The 19,636-nt window shown below is 53.7% G+C and overlaps 9 protein-coding genes across 9 annotated transcripts; 3 read left to right on the plus strand and 6 right to left on the minus strand.

Annotated features, from left to right (window-relative positions):
• Positions 1 to 177: 177 nt before the first annotated feature.
• Positions 178 to 2,333, minus strand: CAOG_09134 (hypothetical protein). Its single transcript, XM_011272542.1, has 7 exons — positions 1,926 to 2,333; positions 1,583 to 1,663; positions 1,379 to 1,474; positions 1,096 to 1,249; positions 874 to 956; positions 444 to 749; positions 178 to 336 (listed from the first exon to the last, which is right to left on the minus strand). The coding sequence occupies exons 1-7, from the start codon at positions 2,214 to 2,216 to the stop codon at positions 295 to 297; spliced, it is 1,053 nt and encodes a 350-aa protein (XP_011270844.1). The 5' UTR covers positions 2,217 to 2,333; the 3' UTR covers positions 178 to 294.
• CAOG_09135 (hypothetical protein) lies at positions 2,260 to 4,061 on the minus strand. The gene is made up of 4 exons (XM_011272543.1): positions 3,945 to 4,061; positions 3,495 to 3,548; positions 3,325 to 3,403; positions 2,260 to 3,185 (listed from the first exon to the last, which is right to left on the minus strand). Exons 1-4 carry the CDS (start codon positions 4,031 to 4,033, stop codon positions 2,373 to 2,375), a joined length of 1,035 nt encoding a protein of 344 aa, XP_011270845.1. The 5' UTR covers positions 4,034 to 4,061; the 3' UTR covers positions 2,260 to 2,372.
• Positions 4,062 to 4,257: 196 nt separating this feature from the next.
• Positions 4,258 to 7,004, minus strand: CAOG_07908 (hypothetical protein). The gene is made up of 6 exons (XM_004342943.2): positions 6,861 to 7,004; positions 6,440 to 6,728; positions 6,110 to 6,301; positions 5,615 to 5,990; positions 4,630 to 5,478; positions 4,258 to 4,503 (listed from the first exon to the last, which is right to left on the minus strand). Exons 1-6 carry the CDS (start codon positions 6,899 to 6,901, stop codon positions 4,367 to 4,369), a joined length of 1,884 nt encoding a protein of 627 aa, XP_004342993.1. The 5' UTR covers positions 6,902 to 7,004; the 3' UTR covers positions 4,258 to 4,366.
• A 519-nt stretch (positions 7,005 to 7,523) lies between these two features.
• Positions 7,524 to 9,129, minus strand: CAOG_07909 (hypothetical protein; the record flags this gene model as incomplete). Its single annotated transcript, XM_004342944.1, has 2 exons — positions 7,524 to 8,964; positions 9,044 to 9,129. 2 exons carry the CDS (start codon positions 9,127 to 9,129, stop codon positions 7,524 to 7,526), a joined length of 1,527 nt encoding a protein of 508 aa, XP_004342994.1.
• Positions 9,130 to 9,518: 389 nt separating this feature from the next.
• On the plus strand, positions 9,519 to 10,307 carry CAOG_07910 (DNA-directed RNA polymerase II polypeptide). The gene is made up of 2 exons (XM_004342945.2): positions 9,519 to 9,613; positions 9,855 to 10,307. Exons 1-2 carry the CDS (start codon positions 9,582 to 9,584, stop codon positions 10,171 to 10,173), a joined length of 351 nt encoding a protein of 116 aa, XP_004342995.2. The 5' UTR covers positions 9,519 to 9,581; the 3' UTR covers positions 10,174 to 10,307.
• Positions 10,308 to 10,331: 24 nt separating this feature from the next.
• On the minus strand, positions 10,332 to 12,574 carry CAOG_07911 (acyl-CoA dehydrogenase). The gene is made up of 4 exons (XM_004342946.2): positions 12,451 to 12,574; positions 11,089 to 11,943; positions 10,899 to 10,968; positions 10,332 to 10,776 (listed from the first exon to the last, which is right to left on the minus strand). Exons 1-4 carry the CDS (start codon positions 12,537 to 12,539, stop codon positions 10,495 to 10,497), a joined length of 1,296 nt encoding a protein of 431 aa, XP_004342996.1. The 5' UTR covers positions 12,540 to 12,574; the 3' UTR covers positions 10,332 to 10,494.
• Positions 12,575 to 12,832: 258 nt separating this feature from the next.
• On the plus strand, positions 12,833 to 14,847 carry CAOG_09136 (hypothetical protein). Its single transcript, XM_011272544.1, has 5 exons — positions 12,833 to 13,231; positions 13,647 to 13,841; positions 13,913 to 14,022; positions 14,128 to 14,300; positions 14,456 to 14,847. Exons 1-5 carry the CDS (start codon positions 12,940 to 12,942, stop codon positions 14,586 to 14,588), a joined length of 903 nt encoding a protein of 300 aa, XP_011270846.1. The 5' UTR covers positions 12,833 to 12,939; the 3' UTR covers positions 14,589 to 14,847.
• Positions 14,829 to 16,904, plus strand: CAOG_09137 (hypothetical protein). The gene has a single exon (XM_011272545.1). The coding sequence runs from the start codon at positions 14,884 to 14,886 to the stop codon at positions 16,465 to 16,467; it is 1,584 nt and encodes a 527-aa protein (XP_011270847.1). The 5' UTR covers positions 14,829 to 14,883; the 3' UTR covers positions 16,468 to 16,904.
• A 166-nt stretch (positions 16,905 to 17,070) lies between these two features.
• On the minus strand, positions 17,071 to 19,612 carry CAOG_07914 (hypothetical protein; the record flags this gene model as incomplete). The annotated part of the gene is made up of 9 exons (XM_004342949.2): positions 17,071 to 18,314; positions 18,394 to 18,468; positions 18,536 to 18,661; positions 18,709 to 18,792; positions 18,882 to 18,965; positions 19,042 to 19,125; positions 19,214 to 19,297; positions 19,383 to 19,466; positions 19,536 to 19,612. The coding sequence occupies 9 exons, from the start codon at positions 19,610 to 19,612 to the stop codon at positions 17,126 to 17,128; spliced, it is 1,887 nt and encodes a 628-aa protein (XP_004342999.2). The 3' UTR covers positions 17,071 to 17,125.
• Positions 19,613 to 19,636: the final 24 nt, after the last annotated feature.

Genomic DNA, 19,636 nt, shown 5'->3' on the forward strand with positions numbered 1-19,636 from the left:
CTTATTCTTATGCATGCTGCTCGATTCCCCCCCCCCCGCTCTCCTCCCCCCTCTCTTGTTGACCCACTACTCGCCACTCTGTTGATTATTGGGAGCAGGTTCGCCTGCTCGCCCACCTTGCCGCCCCCGAGTCTCCCCCGTTGCTTTTCCCCCTTCAACACCACCTCTGTCGATGCTTCGAGTAATAATATATCTTGTTTAGTTAAAGTTGAAATCCAAGAAAAAAAAAAACAATTATTTGTGTCCACACCTTTCGAGCATTGGAATTCGATGCTGGCACGATCAGAGCAAACATTACAAGAAGAAGCGTCGTCGACTTGTGTCCATTTCTCCACGCTGCAATAGTAGGAGTTGTGCATCAGAGTGAGACCATGTCCAAGGAGCATGCAACAGTGCCTCCTCCCACCGGCCCCACAAACTTGTTCACCCCATTCAGTACGCACCTTATGTGTCCACTCGTACTCGCCGTACTTGGCGTCAAATGTGCCTTTTTGCAGGGATCGCAGCTTAAGCGTAAATCGGGGCCCAATCTCCTGGAGACCCACTTTTTGGGCATTGCGGAAAATGTAGCGATGGTGGCGGAAGAAGATGAAGTCACGCTGATTGTGGAAGGTGATGACACGGCGACCCACAAACTCTGGATCGTGCGGGAAAAGTGTGGCAAACATGCGACCAACGGTGTGGCCCAATCGAGTATTGAAGTTGTTGAGCACAAGTTCCGGTCGATGGTCGCTCGAGCGCGCGTGGTTCTAACGAAACGAAGCCAGGTAGAATCACGGAAGGGAAAAAGATCAACCGCCACAGTCAGCAACGTGCGATCGAAGGAAGCAAAAAACACAGGGGTGCAAATCGTTCATCACAAAGTCCTCCTACTCGAATAGTTTTGGCAATCTGAATACTGCTGAGCTTGAAGTGGGCCGTGGGTCCGTCAGGAAGGTGTGTAATGATAAGACCATCTGAAAACGAGAGAAATGCGTATGGTGAGAATTCCAAGCCCGGCGCAAGCAAAAAAAAAAAAATGTGGATTGCGACCACATCCTTCCTGAAGCAACGACAAACACCGCCTCCAACGTGCACCGAGGGCTGCATCCATACCGGCTTCTTTGTTGTTCTCGTTGATGAGCATCACGTCTGTAAACTCGCGATTTTTGGCAAACTCAATGATTTGCTTCAAGTCAAACTTTTGGCGGGGAACGTAGGTGGCATTGGGAATGGCCGTGACAAGGTCTTGCACAAACTTGAACGTTTCCTAGAGTGAGAGAGAGTGAAATGGTAGCCCGCGATGCAGTGAGAACAACTGAAGCAAAAGTCGAAATGCAAAATCGACAAAAAAAAAAAAAAAAAAAGGGCAATCACATCAAACCCTGGGTTGCCTTACGCCAACGGGCTTGATGCTCGTTGTAATGAGCAGCTTCGGGAGTGTTTCGCCGTTAAAGTAGTTGGCAAACTCGTCCATGGCTTCGTCCTCAACGACCTGAATTGGAAACCGAAAATTTGGGACCAAACAGCTGAGCGCCTGGCATCAATCCACTGCATCATTGAAGCCAAGCTTCTTGTTCTTTCTGGTTTCACGAAGCCTCACCTCCTGGTCGTCGGGATTGACGATCGTCTCATCAAACTCGCGCGTGCTTTCAATGGTCTTTGGGACTTCCTTTGGCGGCGCCTGGTTGCAGTTTCAACGATCAACAAACCCCAACCCGCCCGGCGCCAAAAGACACGTACGAGCAAGAATCAATGTGACAATAGAATGAGATGGTGAGTTGAAGGAGGCAGGTCAGCTTGGAAGACTTGGCGCTGCAGGAGGCACTGACTGAGCGCCACATGGTGCTGCACGACTGTTGCAACCTCGTTCGACGCACACTCATTCACACACACATTCACACACATTCACACGCCTCCTCTCATTCTTTCTTTGGTGCACGTACCGCGTCTCCGAGTTGACGGCGCTCGGCTAGCTTCTGGTCGCGCTCCTTTCGACGAGCGACCGACTTGTCGTGCTTGAGCTGCTTGTACAAGTCCTTCTTGAGCGTCTTGCACTTCATGTCTGCGAGCATCTGCTGCCGAGCTGCAAAGGGGTTGTCGACACTCGCACTCGCACTCGCATCGGTGGCGGCATCGGTGGACGGCAGCGGCTCGGGAGCGGTCTTCTTGAAGCTCTTGCCAGCCTTGGCCGCGGCAGCAGCAGGCGTCGACAGTCCAGCCGAGCTTTTGGGCATTATTGCTTTGGAAAAGAAAGAATGAACAAAAAGGGAGAATGAGATTGAGTCGTTCTATTTGTTCAACGATCACAAACAAAAAAAGTGGGGTGGGGTGGTGGAAATGGGTTTAAAATGCATCAAAAATGAAAGCCGCAAGCAGGGAACACAAACAAGTTAAGCAGAGAAAGCAGGGACCGGGGGATAGGTGCAGCCAGAGCGACGAATGACCTCTTGGGCGGCATAGGTGCCTGCGCCGACACATTGGGCAATGGAGGCGTTGGCAACATACTGGCTGAGGAAGCCACCGACGAACGCATCGCCGGCGCCGTTGGTGTCGACAATTTGGTCGGCGGGGATGGCCGGGACGGCGTGCTCGGTAATCTCACCGTTGTGCAGGACCACGACGGGGTGGAGGCCGTGGGTGAAGACGACGGTGCGCGGGCGAGCAGTGTTGACCTTGGGGAGGGCAGCGGTGCGGCGAGCAATCTCCTTGAGGTCGGTGGTTTCCCAGTTGTTGGCCTTGGCCCATGCCTCAGCCTCGGTTTCGTTGCCAAAGAGAATGTCCCAGTAAGGCGAGACAGTGTCGAGGTTGGCCTTGAAGAACTGGCAGAGGAAAGGCGCGGCCAGGTTCATGGTGAAGACCTTGTTGGTGGCGGCGGCGTGCTTGCCAATCTCGAGAGCGCTCTCGGTGGACACGGTCAGGAAGAAGGAAGCCGAGTAGTACACGCGGGCCTGCTCAACAAGCGCCCAGACAGCCTCGCTCTTGAGGTGCTCAATCTTGTACTTTTCAGCGGCGGCGAGGTGGGCGACGAGCGAGCGCTCAATGCCAGTCACCAACACGGCGCACTTGCCAGAGGGAGTGGCGGCGTCGACGAGGTACTCGGCGCGGACACCGTCAGCCTCAGCGCATCGGCGGAGCTCAGCGCCGAAAGCGTCGTGGCCAATGCAGCCAATGTAGGTAGTGGCGCGGGGCTTTTGAAGCATCCACTGTTTGTGGGTGTTGCGTTTCGATCAAATGCGGAGTGTTGGGTTGTTGTTGAGTGCTGTGACGAAACATGGGCAACATCCCTTCGAAAAAAAAAAACAAAAAAAAAAACAAAAAACGACGAGCAATGATTGTCAATACCTGAGCAACGCGGATGCTGTTCTGGGTGGCACCGCCAGCCACGTACTCGACCTTGAACTTTTCAATCATCTCCGAGTACCTATGGAGTAAGAATGACAAACAGACCACAATCACTGTCAGCCGGCCAGAACAACTGCTTGAAGCGAGAAGTGGTGTTTTTTGCGTCGTACAGGTTGACGTGCTCCTCAGTGGCAAGGATGGCATCGTTCGACTTGAGGTTGTACCTGTGATCACGAAGCAAAAAGGCGAATCGAACAAACTCAAAAATGAGTCATTGAATCCGATCTCCAACCAACTCAAACATTTCAAAATTCACAAGAAATTCAACAAAATCCCAAAAATCCCAAAAATCAGAATCCAAAAAAAAAAAAAAAAAAAAAAAAAAAAAAAAAAAAAAAAAAAAAAAAAAGCGGCATTGTTGGCACATGGTTCCACATGGATTGTTCAATGGCCCGCGAATGCAGCACAGTCACACCCGTTCTGCAGCTGACACAAGAGCAACGTCAAGGCAGCACATTGACTTGGATTTGGACTGCAAAACAAGCCACACACCACAGACGGATTCCAACAACGAAGAGCCACAGATAAAAGCAAAAAAGAGAATCCATCGCTCGACTCACTTGGCAAGGAGCGCGGCGTCGACGTGGGCGCTGATGTCGAGCAGCGGGTTGCCAATGCCAAGAAGGACGCCTTCGGTGATGGAGGACATGGGTGCGGGGGAGGTTGACTGTTGAGGTCTGTCACGAGACGAAATCCAGAAAGAGACAAGAATCAGTGAGTGAGTGTGAAAGGGACCAAACCGAACTGTGGCTGCGACGCTAAAAACAACAAACTGTTATAAACGACTGACACAAACATTTGATCAGACGTAAAAACTATTGGTTATTGGATTGCTTGAAAGCCGAGTGGAGTGTGGAGCAGGGGAGCGGAGGGGGGGGGGCTAATGGGGGTATGATTGAAAAAGAGTAAAAATACAAAAAGCGAAAACCACTTGCACAAAAAACACAAAAACCGGGGTCAAGGGGGGCCCCAAAACGACGGCTTAGGCCTTGTTGGCACCAGGCTTGTCAGTGGAGGCGCCAGGGCCGCTGTGAGCACGCCGGGAGGGTGCTGAAGGGGACGATGGCGAATTGGAGCCGTCCATCAGCGGTTGCCCGTCCAGTTGCATTGGACGCATGCCTGTCATTGCATCAAGCAAGGATACAGCAAATGAGTCCGAGGGTGGGCGATGCAGAAAAAAACAAACAAACAACAACACGGCAGCAGTCAACCCCACAAAGCTGCAAAGTCGACAGCACAACTCACCTGGCATCATTGGAATATTGCCCTGCATGAGCATCATGTGATGCATCGGATCATAGCCTTGGGGGAAGCCACCCGGGAAAACCATGTTTGGTCCGAACGGCATGACAAGATTTGGCGCAAAGTCGCCGGGATACATCAGGTTTGGATCGGGCTGCAGAGCAAACGGCTGCATGGCTGGTCCCATGAACGGGACGTGCATACCGGGCATCGGAGGCAAGAACGGCATGCCCATCTGTTGCTGAAGATGGTGTGGTCCATGCTGCTGCTGCTGCTGCTGCTGGTGATGGCCAAAGTTGCCTTGGTTGTGATGGTGCTGACCATGATGGTGACCGTGGTGGTGTTGCTGGTGATGGTGAGACTGGTGCTGGTGGTGAGAATGGTGCTGCTGGTGCTGTGGTGCAGGGACGGATGCGTCGCCACCTGGCGTGAACACTGCCGCCTCTGGGTTGAACTTGAAGGCTGGAGCTTTGGGATTGAGCTTGGACTTTGGCTTGTCTGTGGCAGCTGCAGTCGTGGACTTTGCAGCACCGGCGTCATCGGTGGAGGCTGCTGTGGCCGCTGGAGTGGACGAGGCTGTGGAAGCAGAAGTAGCGGCGGGTGCGGGCACAGTGGCATCGGCAGCTGGCGCAGGCGCCTTGTCTGATGCGGCGCCTGCCGAGGGTGACACCGATTTGGGCACCTCAGCATCAGCGGCAGCTTGTGGTGAGGAGGGCTTGCTTTGCTGCGAAGGAGAGCCTGCTCGCAGCGCCGGCGGACGGTAACGATCAGTGTCGCCAGACTTGCGCGACTTGTCAGCCGGGTCGGCTCGCTTGACATCCGAGTACAAGGTTGCTTCATCGCTCTCGTTTGCTGCAGGTTGCAGTCATAGTCACAAGCAGAAAAAAAAGGGAAGGGAGGGGGGAGAGAACATAAAAGCACTCCAAGTGAGAAATCCTCAAACATGATAAACAAAAAAGCGGCCCCGGAAACAACCCATCATACTCACCAAACAACTGGTTGCGATCCTCGCGCTGTGCAGTGGTAGTGGCGGTCGAACCCAGGATCTCGCGCTCCTTCTGCTCGGCAAACTCACGCATCTCGGACGTGACATGCTTCGGCAAGGGGACCGTGTACAGCTCCTCCTTGAAGTCGGTCTTGACACCGTAGAGGCTCTCGTTGGTTCGGAACATTTCGTTCGCGTCCCAGGAGGTGGCATTGCCCATCGATTCGAGCCCGCCAGTCTTGTCGTCGCCGCCAGACCAGGCGACCCACTGTTTATCGGTGCGCTTCAGATCACCGCTAATCTCCGTGTCGGTTTGGAACTTGCCCGAGACAACGGGGCCGCGATGCGCATACGACAGGTCAATGTCTGCCACAAACAGCTGCAAGCAAAGAGAGAGAGAGAGAGAGAGAGAAAAAAAAAGGCGCCCAAAACCAACACAGTCAGACAAAGAGCAGTCACCACAACCAAAACAAGTCACAAAAAGGTTCAACGACGTACTTCGACAAAATCAGCGGCGGGAATATCAAGCTTGGTCACAAGGGTAGGACGCGTCGACGGGGGAGTGGGCTGAGCACCGTTCGCGGGAACAGTGGGGACTGTGCGGGCGGCGCGAAGCGACACGGCAAGGCCAGCCTTTTCGGAAGTCGTGGAGACAAGCACACCGTAGTAGATCTGGGTCTTGGTACGGACCTGAGCAGGACAAAGCCCGCGCAAACACACAGCAAAAAAAAAAAAAAAAAAAAAAAAAATCAGACGGGTTGATCTGGAGAGTACAAGTCTGAACAACACAAGTTGAGCGAGCGGCACGATGCAGCGCAATCGACCTACGTAGACAGGAAGACCGGTCAGGCAGCTCGAAAAGTGGGCAATGCGATCAACAGGCGGCGCGGCGTCGTTGACAGGAGTGGATGGCTTGGGAGATGCGACGCCGCTCTTGGGGCCAGCCGCCCCACCTGTCGCCTTCGATGGTCCGTTGGCAGAGGCAGAGGCAGAGGCAGAGGCAGAGGCGGAGGCGCTCTTGCCCACCGCTTGCGAGTAGTTGAGCGTGTTGCTGCCCGACTTTTTGGCGCCAGAGTTGGCGGCCGTACCAGCGGCGGCGGCATTCGGGCTGCCAGATCTGCATCCAATCCCACCCACAAGCAACAAAAAAGCCAAACAAGGACATCAAGGACAACAGTCAGCGACGGCACAAGCCACGGATCCAGCACATGTTGAGATCGCAGCAAGAAAACAAGCACAGCAACCGCACCGTGGGGCTGGGGAGGAACTCTTGGAGACTGGCGATGACATGATGGAAGAGGATGATGGCTTGGTGCTGAGAGGGCGAGAGGCAAGGAGAGAGAAAGAGAGAGAAAGAGAGAGAGAGAGAGAGAGAGAGAGAGAGAAGAAGAGAGGAAGCGAAGGGATTGGAAAGAGCAAAAAGAACACTACAAAATTTGGCGGGAAAAAGAAAAGAATGACTGCGTTTTTTTGTATTTGCGTTCAAGCTGCAAAGTCCGGTCGAACATGAATTGAAAAGGGGGAGATGGGGTTGAGACGAACGTTGATTGCGGCAACGGAGGAAAACGTTGGGAAGGTGCGAAAGCTCCGGCAGTTGGAGTTGATCTCGGTGCATCCCCTTTGGCTTCGCTGAGTTTCTGAACGGCCATGACGACGAACGTGCGTGTAACGCAAAAAAAGCCCTGTGAGCATCCCCGTGCAGAGTACCCAAGATGCAGAACCCAATTTACGAAACGATTCATGAAAACACAGCAACGCCAGTTGCAATAATGCCTGGTTCAATTCAACACTACTGGGTATAGTGAGACTCTCACATCCAAGAAGAAGAACACTCAATACAAGTAAACACGCGTGTACAAATGGACGACGAAGCGGCATCGAGGCACGAATGTGCAAGGCCGATAAAAGTTCTTCATGGGAGGTGGCCACTCATGCGCAAAGTGCAATAACGATCTGCTAGCTCTCGAATAGCCATGCTGTACGCATTCAGCTGATACGCCTTCCGTCGCACCACGAGATCGGGGTCGGAGAGCGCAGCAGCGGTGGTGTGCAGCGCCTTGGAAGATTCGCCATAGTAGAACAGCTCTGCAATGGCGGCTATTCGCCGTTGACGCTCGCGGATAAACTCGACATCCAGGCTGAGCTTGTAGAGATACTCGAGGAAGGAGAATTTGTCGACCTGGGCGGTGGGGTACCGAATCACAATCGCATCCCAGTCTACATGATCGTAGTAGCCAAAGCGGAATCGCCGGTCAAACTGCACCGGAATGCATCCTGAAATGAGCGAATCGTAAAAGCGCTGCGTCCACGGCGAGGTTCCGTGCGGTGCGGCGCAAAAGGTAAAGTTCTGGGTTCGTTTCGGGTAGAGGCTCGGGTCAGGGTCGTTGATTTTGCTGGCGATGAGCACCTTGTCCCGGAAGAAGGCGGCCTGCTCCGAGTCGCCTTGCAGAGCCACTTTTAAACGACCCAAGGCTTGCCGCTGCTCGCGTAGGCCTGTATCGCCGAGGAACATGAACAGCATCGGACGATCTGCGAGGGGCTGGTGGTGAATCTTCATGTACGGTCCGAATCTATAATCCGCGCTTCCTGGAATCGTAAAATCCCTGCCGGCAAAGTATCCGCGCGGCCGAACGCTTTCTGACAGGAGTTTGGTGGCGTTGGAGTAAAAAGTGTTGATGGTCGCCGACGAACTGGAACCCCAGAGAATATCGGTGATAAGGCCGAGTGAGCCGCCTCCCGGATTAATGATGAAATGGTCGTATCCATAACGCCGGCGAAAGTAGTCGTTCTTGACGTGGAGAATATCGATTGCATTGAGGAACGAGTCCGACTGGAGAACGTGCGGGCGATCGTGGATGGCAATCATGCAGCGACCCATGGCTGGGATGAAAAACATGTGTGCCTCTTCTGGATTGGTGGTGTAGTGAATGGAATTGACGACCCATGTCGGGAGCTCGGCCTCCTCTCGCCACATTGGAACGAGTGCTTTCACGCAGTTATGCGGCTCCATGTTCTTTATCATTTCAGTGTAGACGAAAATCTTGAGCACGCCAATGGGTGCGTCCCATTTGAATGGAACGGTCCTTGACGGCACGCATTGGAGGCCTCCATGGGTGGAGAGCGAAGCCGTGTTCATGGCGTTGCGTTGGGAATCTTCGAAGGCCACGGTGTGCTCGTGCATGAGGCTCCGCAAGGCGGCTGCCGCGGGCGACATGGTTGCTGTTGGTTCTGGGGTGGCTAGCTCTGGAGCCTGTGTTGGCGCGCTGTCTGTGAGGTTGCTCCCAGAGGGGCACGGAGACGGAGAGGGAGACAGAGGGCGGGGAGCTGGACCTTGGTTGTCTGCTGCGGGTAACCTGCGTATGAGTCGGTTAGCACCTAGCAGGCCTGTTCCAACAACCACCGTCTTACAAGCCTACCAACATAGCAACTCACAATAACGACCGCTCCGTCCAGACCAGAGCGAGCACCAGCGCCAGCGCAACGACTGGCAGGACAAGGCGCCCCGACTCCTCTTTCATGGAAAACAGTCCAACTTGTTCGTTGTTTTAGGGAGAGAGAAGACTGCGGGCCTCGTGAAACAGTAGCTCAAGTGTGTGAAGCACACTACATTCGCCATCACTTTGAGCAATCCAAGCCGGAAGAAATAAACAGCACGTAAACTTTTGTCCTGCTCGTTCTTTCGTTTTCTCGGGCTTTCAAACTTGATACGTCGATTATTTAGCTCGTGGATAATTCGGCTTACAAGTGCAATGTTCATGTAAGTCTGAATCGTCGCTCGTTTTCAGTGGAGTCAAGTCAAACCAACTTTCTCAAAAGGTGCTTCTTGACAAGTTGATTTATTGGCTTCCAGCTTCTTCCAGTCCATGCAGATGCCATTCCTCGAATTGCACTTCCTCGTCTGAGTCTATCGATTCGTTTCATGTTCTCAGATTGATTCTCAGTCGGTCAGTCTTGCTTCTTTTCCTCACAAATGTCTGGTGCAATCAAGTTCTGTTCTGAATGGTAACCCACCGGATCCCACCGAGTGCTCTCATCGGGTTGTCTTGGTTTTGTGAGAAGCGAGGATTCGTAGCAATTGAGGACGGGACAGGGAAGAGGGACGTAGGCGAGAAGGCAAACCAGAGATCTCTCTGCCGTTGCATTGGTGCACTTCTTCTTGCTCCATGCGTGCCTGCCTCATGATGCTGATGCTGATGATGATGATGATGATGATGATGACTATGACGATGATGACACTCAACAGCAATAACATGCTCTACCCGGCGGAGGACCGGTCGACCAGCACGCTCATGTACCGCTGCAGGAACTGCGACTCGACCGAGGAAGCCGAGTCGTCCCGCGTCTACCTCCACTCGAACAAGCAGTCGATGAAGGACGATGTCAGCCGCATTCTGTCAGACGTCGCGATGGATCCGACGCTGCCACGCACGCACGACCAGCCGTGCGCAAAGTGCGGCCAGGCAGAGGCCGTCTTCTTCCAGGCTCAGATGCGCCGCGCAACGTCAGGCATGCAGAACTTTTACGTGTGTTGCAACTGCGGCGAGCGTTGGTCGCAGACATAAAAGCGCCCGGCCCAAAAAGCCAACAACCAACAAGCAACAACCCCTCTATTAGTCTCGTTCCTGTTAACCGATTGCTGCCTTCCCTTCCTTCTCTCACCCCTAGTTTGTACAATAGCATAGATTCTAATTGAGTGTTTTGGTTTGTTTGATATTTTCGTATTCTCTCTGAGCTGGCGTTGAATCCAGGAAGCGGATTTGCAAGTTTGTATTTTTTTTTTTGTTGATAAATTCATGGAGCGCCAACTTCAAAGGCAGTCAGGCAGCCAACAATGGGGCAAAAGAGTAGCTTGGTGTGTTTTTGCGTGTTTGTGGTGTCTGTTGTTACTGGAAGGCCTGGAGCCCAGTCATGGCGCGGCCAAGAATCAAGGCGTGAATGTCGTGAGTGCCTTCATACGTGTTGACGGCCTCGAGGTTGAGAACGTGGCGGATGACGCCGTACTCGTCGCTGATGCCGTTGCCACCCAGCATGTCGCGGGCAACGCGGGCAATATCGAGCGCCTTGCCGCAGTTGTTACGCTTGACAAGCGAAACCATCTCGGGAGCAAGCTTGCCAGCATCCTTCAAGCGGCCAACCTGCAAGCTGGCGAGGAGACCAAGGTTGATCTACACAAGCAACAACCAAAGGAGGGAAACGACGCGCGGATATCGAAACAAAAAAGGGCTTGAGTGAGAAACAAAGAAAAACGTCCGGTCCGTCAGCAAATAGTCGACTTGCACAATCTTACCTCGGTCAGCATGTCGGCAAGCTTCTTTTGGATGAGTTGGTTGCTCGCGAGGGGGCGGCCGAATTGCTTGCTGTTCATGTGGAGACAGCATTGATGGTCACAACCTCGGGTTAAAATTGCGACTCTCACTTCCAAACCCCAACCCCAAACCCCCAACTTGCCCCCCCCAAAAAAAAAAGACATTACTCACCGATCAACCGTGTAGGTGCGAGCAGCTTCCATGCAAAACTCGGCAGCGCCCATGGCACCAAAGGAAATGCCATAGCGGGCGTTGGTCAAGCAGCCAAAGGGACCCTTGAGGCCCTCGACGTTGGGCAACAGGTTTTCCGCGGGGACTTCGACGTCCTGCATGACAATTTCGCCGGTGGGCGAGGCGCGGAGCGAGAACTTGCCCTCAATCTTGGGGGCGCTCAAGCCCTTCATGCCCTTCTCGAGCACAAAGCCGCGGATGATGCCGTCCTCGACGGTCTTGGCCCAGACGACAAAGACGTCTGCGATCGGCGAGTTGGTAATCCACATTTTGGCGCCGTTGAGAATGTAGTTGCCCTGCGGGGTCTTGCGGGCGCGGGTCTCCATGCTGCCGGGATCGGAGCCGTGGTTGGGCTCGGTGAGGCCAAAGCAGCCGACCAGCTCGCCGCGGGCGAGGCCAGGCAGGTACTTTTTGCGCTGGGCCTCTGTGCCGTACGCGTAGATGGGGTACATGACGAGCGACGACTGCACAGACATGGCGGAGCGGTAGGACGAGTCGACACGCTCGACCTCGCGAGCAATCAGACCGTACGCGACCGAGCTGACGCCGGGGCACTCGTAGCCCTGGATGGTGGCGCCGAGCATGCCGAGCTTGCCCATTTCGGTGAAGATGGCGCGATCGAATGTCTCGTGGCGGTAGGCGAGCTTGACGCGCGGCAGCAGCTTGCTCTGGCAGTACTCGTTGGCCATGTCGCGGACCATGCGCTCCTCCTCGGTGAGCAGGCCGTCCATGTTGAGCGGGTCGGTGTGGTTGAACTTGACAAACTTGGCCGGTCCCGGTCCGCCAGCGAGCGATCTGTGCCAAAATCTGTGAAAATGAGAAGCAGCACACATCCATACATCCAATCCACTCTACTCTTGATTGTCGTTTTTTTTTGTCTCGTTCATGCTTCTCCAAGTTGGAGACAAGTCTCGTTGTATCTGTGATGCTGAGATCCGAACTCTGGTAGCGGACCAGTGATAGATGATAAGCGAGGACTTTTTTATCCGGTTTTTAAGAGGTTTTACACAGTGTTACTGTGAGAGCGTTGTGCTCCTCGGCTGAAGGGGAATGTGCCAGTGCGGTGTCATTGTACTGAATGGCATGAGCGTCGCAGTGGATTGGGGTGGATGCGGGGGGTGGGTGGGTTTGCGCAGTGGGAGAAGGGGATGGGATGGTCCGATCACGGACATGTGCTGTGGTCCTTTCTCTCCCCCTTCCTCCACTTGTACATTGCGCACTCGGCGAGGGAGCTGCGTAGAGCGTCGATTCGAGGTGCAGAATGGATGCGCTTGCGTAAGTGCTGATGCGGTGGGGCTTTACGCAGTGGTGGCCGCAGAGGCAAAGGTACGAGCAGAAGACGCGCCGAGCGAAGCAGAGGCAATGCGACGAGCAATGGTGAGCGAAGCCATGTTGAACAACTGAATGAGGATGATACGAAGAGAGAAGAAAAAAAAAAAGAGTGGAACACTAAGTGATATTGAATATGAATAGGAATGAAGGGGGAAATCGCCGTACTGCAGGTCGCAAAGGACAGTGCTCAATGATGGACAGTTGAATGGGAACAAATTGGAGAGAGAGTCGAGCGAGAGCTGATTCAAGTCGGAGGGTTACGGGATTGACTATGAAAGCGAGAGGAAATGCAGTGCTTGTGTGTCATCTTCAAGTTGTCTCGGAAATTCTTAGTGATTCTGAGCAGCTCAGTTCTCTTTCTCTTTTTCTCTACAGTATTCTTCCCCTTTTTACAGTCACTCTCTGTACCGTTTTACGCTGCAGCAATATCATCAGCAACGCAAAGCAAAAGCAAAGCAAATGAGCAACAGCACTAGCACCCCAACTGCGCCACTCGCGCCGTCGTCGTCGGCGTCGACCAGCACCAGCCAAGCAGACGAGATTGCCGAGCTCCGTGCAATGCTCGCTGCAGCCAACGCCCGTCTCAGCGGACTCCAGCAGCAAGGCGCCATCACAACCACTGCTGCTGCTACTACGACTGGCACTGCTGCTGCTGCTGCTGCTGCTGCTGCTGCTGCTGCTGCTGCTGGTGGTGGCCCAGCGGGTGCCATTCCGCTCTCCCGCCGCCCTTCCACGGGACTGTCATGGCCAAGTAACCCAACCAAAACCCATCTCTGTCTATCTCTCTCTTTTTTTGCTCTGGGTGATGGTAATGATGATGATGATGGTGGTGGTGGTCACCGAGTCAAGTGTACCTCAGGCGCTGTTACGGTTTTCTCCGTTTCCCCCTGCTTCTTCCCCTTACTTCACCCCTTCTTCACCCACTTCACTCACTCACTCATACACTCATACATTATCGCACTCATTGTCATTGCAAATCCGAGCTCCACCCCACCAGTGTCCCGTCCTTTTGTGATAATGTCGATCACTTTCACTTTCACTTTTGCTCCTCCTCGTGTTCGCACATGGAATCGGAGATCACCCAATGCTGACTCACTCACTCACTCACTCACTCACTCTGTCTCTCTGTTGATTCTGCGTACTTTTTGAATCCAAACCCCAAACAGGTGTTGGTGCGCTCGAGCGTCGCGCAGAGTCGCGGGAAGACAACGAAGCCCGCATTGAGCGAATGGCAGCCGCCGTCCGCGAATTGCTGACATGCATTGGCGAAGACCCGACCCGCGAAGGGCTCCTCGAGACGCCCTACCGCATGGCAAAGGCGCTGCTGTTCTTCACCAAGGGCTACCAAGAGCTCCCGACAGGTAACATTTGGCACAAATGAAATCAAACGACTCGAAACATTTGCCTCGACTTACAACCTGGTTTGCGACAGAAATCATGAACAATGCCATCTTTGTTGAGGATCACGACGAGATGGTCATTGTCAAGAACATTGACGTGTTTTCAATGTGCGAGCATCACATGGTTCCGTTCATTGGCAAGGTGAGCTGCTTGTCGTGTTTTGGCGTTTCTGCCAATGTCGTATCCACCACGCCCATCCGTAAAACCCGTTATCTAAATGTGCTTGCTCGTGATTGCTGCGGGTAGTGCGCGATTGGATACATTCCGAACAAGAAGGTGCTCGGATTGAGCAAGGTGGCGCGTCTCGCCGAGATTTACAGCCGACGACTGCAACTCCAAGAGCGCCTGACCAAGCAAATCGCAGTTGCCATCCAAGAGAGCATTGATCCCCAGGGCGTTGCCGTTGTGGTTGAGTGCTCGTACGTTTTTCTTGAAGAGGGGCGCTGCTTTGGTTTTTTGGTTTGTTTCTTGGTTGCGAGAGAAAGTGCTCACTCTGTTGGTTCTTTTTTTTGTTGTTTTGATTGTCAAACCCATTCTGTCCGACACACACACACACACACACACACACCCACAGACACATGTGCATGGTCATGCGCGGCGTCCAAAAATCAGGCAGCAGCACTGTTTCGAGCTCGATGCTTGGCGTCTTCCGCTCCGACCCTAAGACCCGTGAAGAGTTTTTGACCCTCATCCGGGACAACAAATAGAGCCCTCTCTGTAGCTTTCTTTGTTGCTGTTTGCTGTTCAGTGGTCTATGGTGGTGGTTTGTAGCGTCGTTACTGTCGTCGTTACTGATATGCGTTGTTGAATCTTGTTGAAACACACACACTTTTTCGGTCTTCTTCTTTCTCCTCAGTTTCGCTCGTTTTCAATTTTGTTGCTCTTGTGTCGAACATGAGACATGCCTCACCATCCCCATCCTAATCCGTTGGGCCTCCAGTCCTTCATTCTGAATACAGCTTTTCCCGCCAAAAGAAAAGAAAAAAAAAACCGCCAATCGCAATGGCTGCGCGAAGAGCTCGCTTTGCCGCCTGCTGGGCCCTCCCCGCGACGTTGGCCGCAGCGACCGCGCGTGTGGTGTCGCTTGGCTCGGCACGCGCTGCAGTGCACACGACTGTCGCATCGCCGGCAGCAGCATCAGCAGCAGCATCAGCAGCAGTAGTGACGGACGCCGTTCCCGCCACAGCGTCGGCGGCCGACTCGCCAAGATGCTCGTCCTGCTCGCACCCAGTTCCGCGCGCCGCCCAGCTCGAGCGGCTTCGCAAGCAACAACAGCAACAACAGCAACAACCACGTCAACCACAGCAGCAGCAGCAGCAAGCAGCTCCCAACGCTTCTTCACATGCACATGGCCCAAAGCTGCCATTGCACCGCTTCAAGACCGCCGCCGTCCCTGCCGCCGCTGCCGCCGCCGAGCCCAAGTTTAATTCAAAGAGCACGTTGAGCAGTGGCAGCGGCACCAGCGGCGTGAGGCCTGGAAGCAGCGTTGCGCCGTTTGAGTTTGCGCCGTCGACGCCACAAAGCAAGACGTCCGCCTCGCCAACCACGACTCCCACTACCACTACCACTACCACTCCCACTACATTTGTCAAGGATGCAAGCAGCAGCGCCATTATCGCCGCAGTGCGCCCGGTGGCGACCGTCGAACCCGCACCGCCGTCGTTCTACAAGCGACCGCTGCCCGAGCAGCTGGTGCCGTTCTCATCGGCGGAGGGCCGCACGCTCTTCCGGGAAGCACTGGCAGGCGGATACATGGAGGGCTACTTTCCACTCGCCGAGCAGTACACGACGCAGAGCGAGCCGTCGTTCTGCGGTCCAGGCACGCTCGCAATGGTCTTAAACGCGCTCGCGCTCGACCCCAACAGAACTTGGAAGGGACCCTGGCGATGGTACACGGAGGAGCTGCTCGAGTGCTGCATGCCGCTGGAGCACATGAAGGCGCTCGGACTGCAGTTTATGGAGTTTGCCAGTCTGGGCAGATGCCACGGCGCCCGCGTTCGTGATTTCAGCGCCGACTCGTCCAGCTTGGCCGAGTTCCGCCAGCATGTCCGGGCTGTCTCGCGTGGCGAGCTGTATCATGGGGAAAACCAGCATTTGGTGGTCTCATTCGACCGGCAATCGCTGGGCCAGACGGGCATCGGACACTTTTCGCCGCTCGCTGGCTACCACGAGCAGTCTGACTCTGCGCTCGTGCTCGATGTGGCACGGTTCAAGTACCCGCCGTACTGGGTTTCCATCGAGGTGTTGTGGAGGTCTATGCTGGTCCATGATCCCACCACGAACAAGTCGCGCGGTTACTTTTTGCTTTCCAAGCTCCCGGTCGCCGTGTCCTGCCCGCGGCGCATTCGCAGCTGGGTGGATCACACCCATCGACCTGGCTCTACTACTACTACTGCTTCCACTTCTTTTCCGTCTGATGCCAGCTCGGGCCAGGCTACCAGTGGTGAGACTGCGAACAACAGCAGTTCCAATTCACCCAGTGCGCCACCGCTGCCAGGGATGACAGCCAGCAATAAGGCTGCCAAGACCGGGTCTTGCGGCTTCCGTACGCCAGATACTGCCAATGTGAATGTCAACCAGCAGTAGATGTGCGCGTGTGGATTGTGGGCAAGAAAGCGACCAAAAATGGCACCAGTTTCTTTTGCAATTTTTTCTCTCTTTTCTCTCTTCTTAACTTTCGTTTTCCATTCGCTTTTTTTTTCATCTTAACACGCTTCTTTAATATTCGAACGAAGCTTCAGTCCCCCTCCCCCACATGTTCCAACGGTCTTCTTGTTCGACACTCTTTTTGATTTGCGTTCTGCTGGCTTTTTCACTCTCTCGCTGCATAGTTGCCTTCCCACCGCCCGTGTCATCGCCAGCGTGCGTTACAGCGGTTGGTGGGAAGGACGATTTGCTGCCTGAGGATTGACCGCAGAATCAATCATTGGCGGTTGAGCTTGTTGGTTTTTGGCAACGTTGGGTTTTGCTTTGGGGTTTTGTTGTTGTTATTGTTGCTACTCTTTGTGCGAGGGGCTCGATGTCGAGTTGCTGTTTTCATTCGTGCGTCTCGTGGAGGGTTGTGCTTGCGTGGCAAGTTGCCCAATCCCACTTTTCGCCGCAAAATATGTAAATCGTGACCTGTTGAATCATGCTCCTGCTGTGACTTGACAATACACTCCAAAGTAAAAACAAAACTAGGCATCAAGCACCATCGTTTGTTTATGATATGAGACCGTCGATGCACGACATGTTTCACCGGTCATCAAGGATCCAATGAAGCAATAATGGCTCCAAAGGAGGGACGTTCATCAGCAGCTTCATCAAGACACTCAAGTGCCAGAGTAACGAGCTCGCTGACGTTCTGGAGCTCTGCTTCGGTTGGCTTGAGGGTCGAGTCCACCATGTCAGCGAATTTCTGGTTTTTAACAGCTTTTCGCGCTTCTGATTTCTGTCTGGGCCCAGCCTTGGCGGCGGTCACCAGCTCGAGCAGAATCATGCCAAATGCGTGGACGTCCGTCTTGATGGTCATTCTGCCCTCAATGAGGAACTCCGGGCACATGTAAGCCATAGTCCCTTGCACGTTTTGTGTGCGTAAATAGCTCTTCTCGTCGAGGTGTTGGGCAGCACGAACCAGGCCAAAATCAGACACTTTGGCATTGAAGTGTGCGTCCAAAAGCACATTGTCCGTCTTGAGGTCGAGGTGGAACAGTGCATGGTCAGGGAAGGCTGTTTGGACATAGTGCATGCCACGAGAGACATCGGTTGCAATGCGCTGACGCTGGGACCAGGCTAGCGGAGGGGTGTCGTTCTTGCGACTGAGACGATCGCGAACAGAACCATTCGGCATGTACTCGTACACAAGGCATCGCTCGTCGCCTTCCTCAGCATACGACAGAATGGCAATGATGTTTGCGTGGCGGAATTTGGACAAAGAGTCTAGTTCCGACTTGAATTCGACCGCGCCTTGCTTTGATTCAGCAGAGAGCCTCTTGATGGCAACATGAGTGCCAGGCATAAAGGCGCCGTACACGCGACCAAATGCTCCTTCGCCGAGCAGGGATTCAGCAGCAAAATTGTTTGTCGCGGTAGCAAGAGTTGCGAGAGGCACTTGCGTGATGGGTCCGTCAATGGCTGGCTCAAGTTCGTCGATCCGCTCAAGAGCTGATTTCAGTTCAAGATCCTTGGCAGCGAGATCGGAGCGAAGTTGTTGCAGCTCTTGATCTTTAGCAGCGAGCGCCTGATCTTTGGCAGCAAGATCGGAGCGAAGTTGTTGCAGCTCCTGGTCTTTGGCGCTAAGCTCCTGGTCTTTGGCGGTCAGCTCCTGGCCTTTGGCAGCGAGCTTGGAACGCAATTGCAGATGCTCAATTGTTGCATTCGCTGCGGCACGGGCCGCACTCTGAAAGTCAGCAGGCGATGGGACACGCTGGGTGGCAAGTGGATACTCGTCGAAACTTCAGATTTGCCAAAGCGTGAGTGGTTGTGGGTTTGGATTTGCATGATGCAAGAACCGATCAACTTGAAGAGTCTTACTCAACTTTACATTCGGCATTGCCCGTTTGCCGGAGTGAAGTAATACCAGCTTCGGTTAAGAAGTTCTGGTCCATACTGTTGTTGTCAGGATGGAGCATAAGTCTCAGGACCTTCAAAGCATCTCGAAGTGATCAATATTTACTAAAGCATAGTCAGCGTATTGTTCACTTTGACTGCCTCAGCGATCGCCTGCGCTCCAGCATCGCCAATCTGATTCTCATGCAAACTGTCCATCTCCTCCATCAGTGAGCACTCGTAATGCCCTTTGCTGAAATCACCCACTCATCGTGCATTAATCCAAGTGAGATGACTGACTCGATTAAAGTCACTGTCGTGTTCGCTTTGAGTGCTTCAACAATCGCCGTCGCTCCAGTATCGCCAATCTGATTCACACTCAGGCTGTCCATCCCTTCATCAGTGAGCACTCTGAATGTCCTCTGCCGGTGGACCGCCCACTCACATGCATCAGCCAAAGTGAGATGACTTACTCAAGATAATCCAGTGTCGTGTTCACCTTGAGAGCTTCAGCCATCGCCTGCGCTCCAATGTCACCAATCATATTCTCTCCCAGGCTGTTCATCCCCTCCATCAATTAGCGCTCTTCTGAATCGCCCACTTTCATGCATCAGTCAAAGTGAGATGACCTACTCAAGATCATTCAGTGTCGTGTTCACCTTGAGTGCTTCAGCGATCGCCTGCGCTCCGCCATGGCCAATCTGATTCGTGCCCAAACTATCCGTCCCCTCGTTCAGTGAGCGCTCTGCATGTCCTCTGCTGAGATCACCCACTCACACGCATCAATCACAGTGAGATGCCTTACTAGAGCTGAGTCACTTTCGTGTTCACCTTGAGTGCTTCAGCCATCGCCTGTGCTCCAATGTCACCAATCTGATTATCCATCAAACTGTCCATCACCTCTATCAGTGAGCACTGAATTCCCTCTGCTGGATGACCCACTCACACGCATCAATCACAGTGAGATGACTTACTGGAGCTGAGTCAATGTCGTGTTCACCTTGAGAGCTTCAGCGATCGCCTGTGCTTCAGCACTGCCAAGCTGACTCGCTTTCAGACTGTTCCTCACTAGATCGTCAGCACACGCGCTATCACACTGTGTTCTGATCAACATGGCTTCCTCTTACGTGAGCTCTCCACTCGCATTCTTGACTTTGTCATACAACTCGCGCTCGCTCTCAGTCATATCCTGATACGACAGCATCGTTGAATCAATACTGCTACACAG

The sequence above is a fragment of the Capsaspora owczarzaki genome (genome assembly GCF_000151315.2).
Source record: "Capsaspora owczarzaki ATCC 30864 unplaced genomic scaffold supercont2.16, whole genome shotgun sequence".
NCBI classification, from domain to species: Eukaryota; class Filasterea; order Ministeriida; family Capsasporidae; genus Capsaspora; species Capsaspora owczarzaki.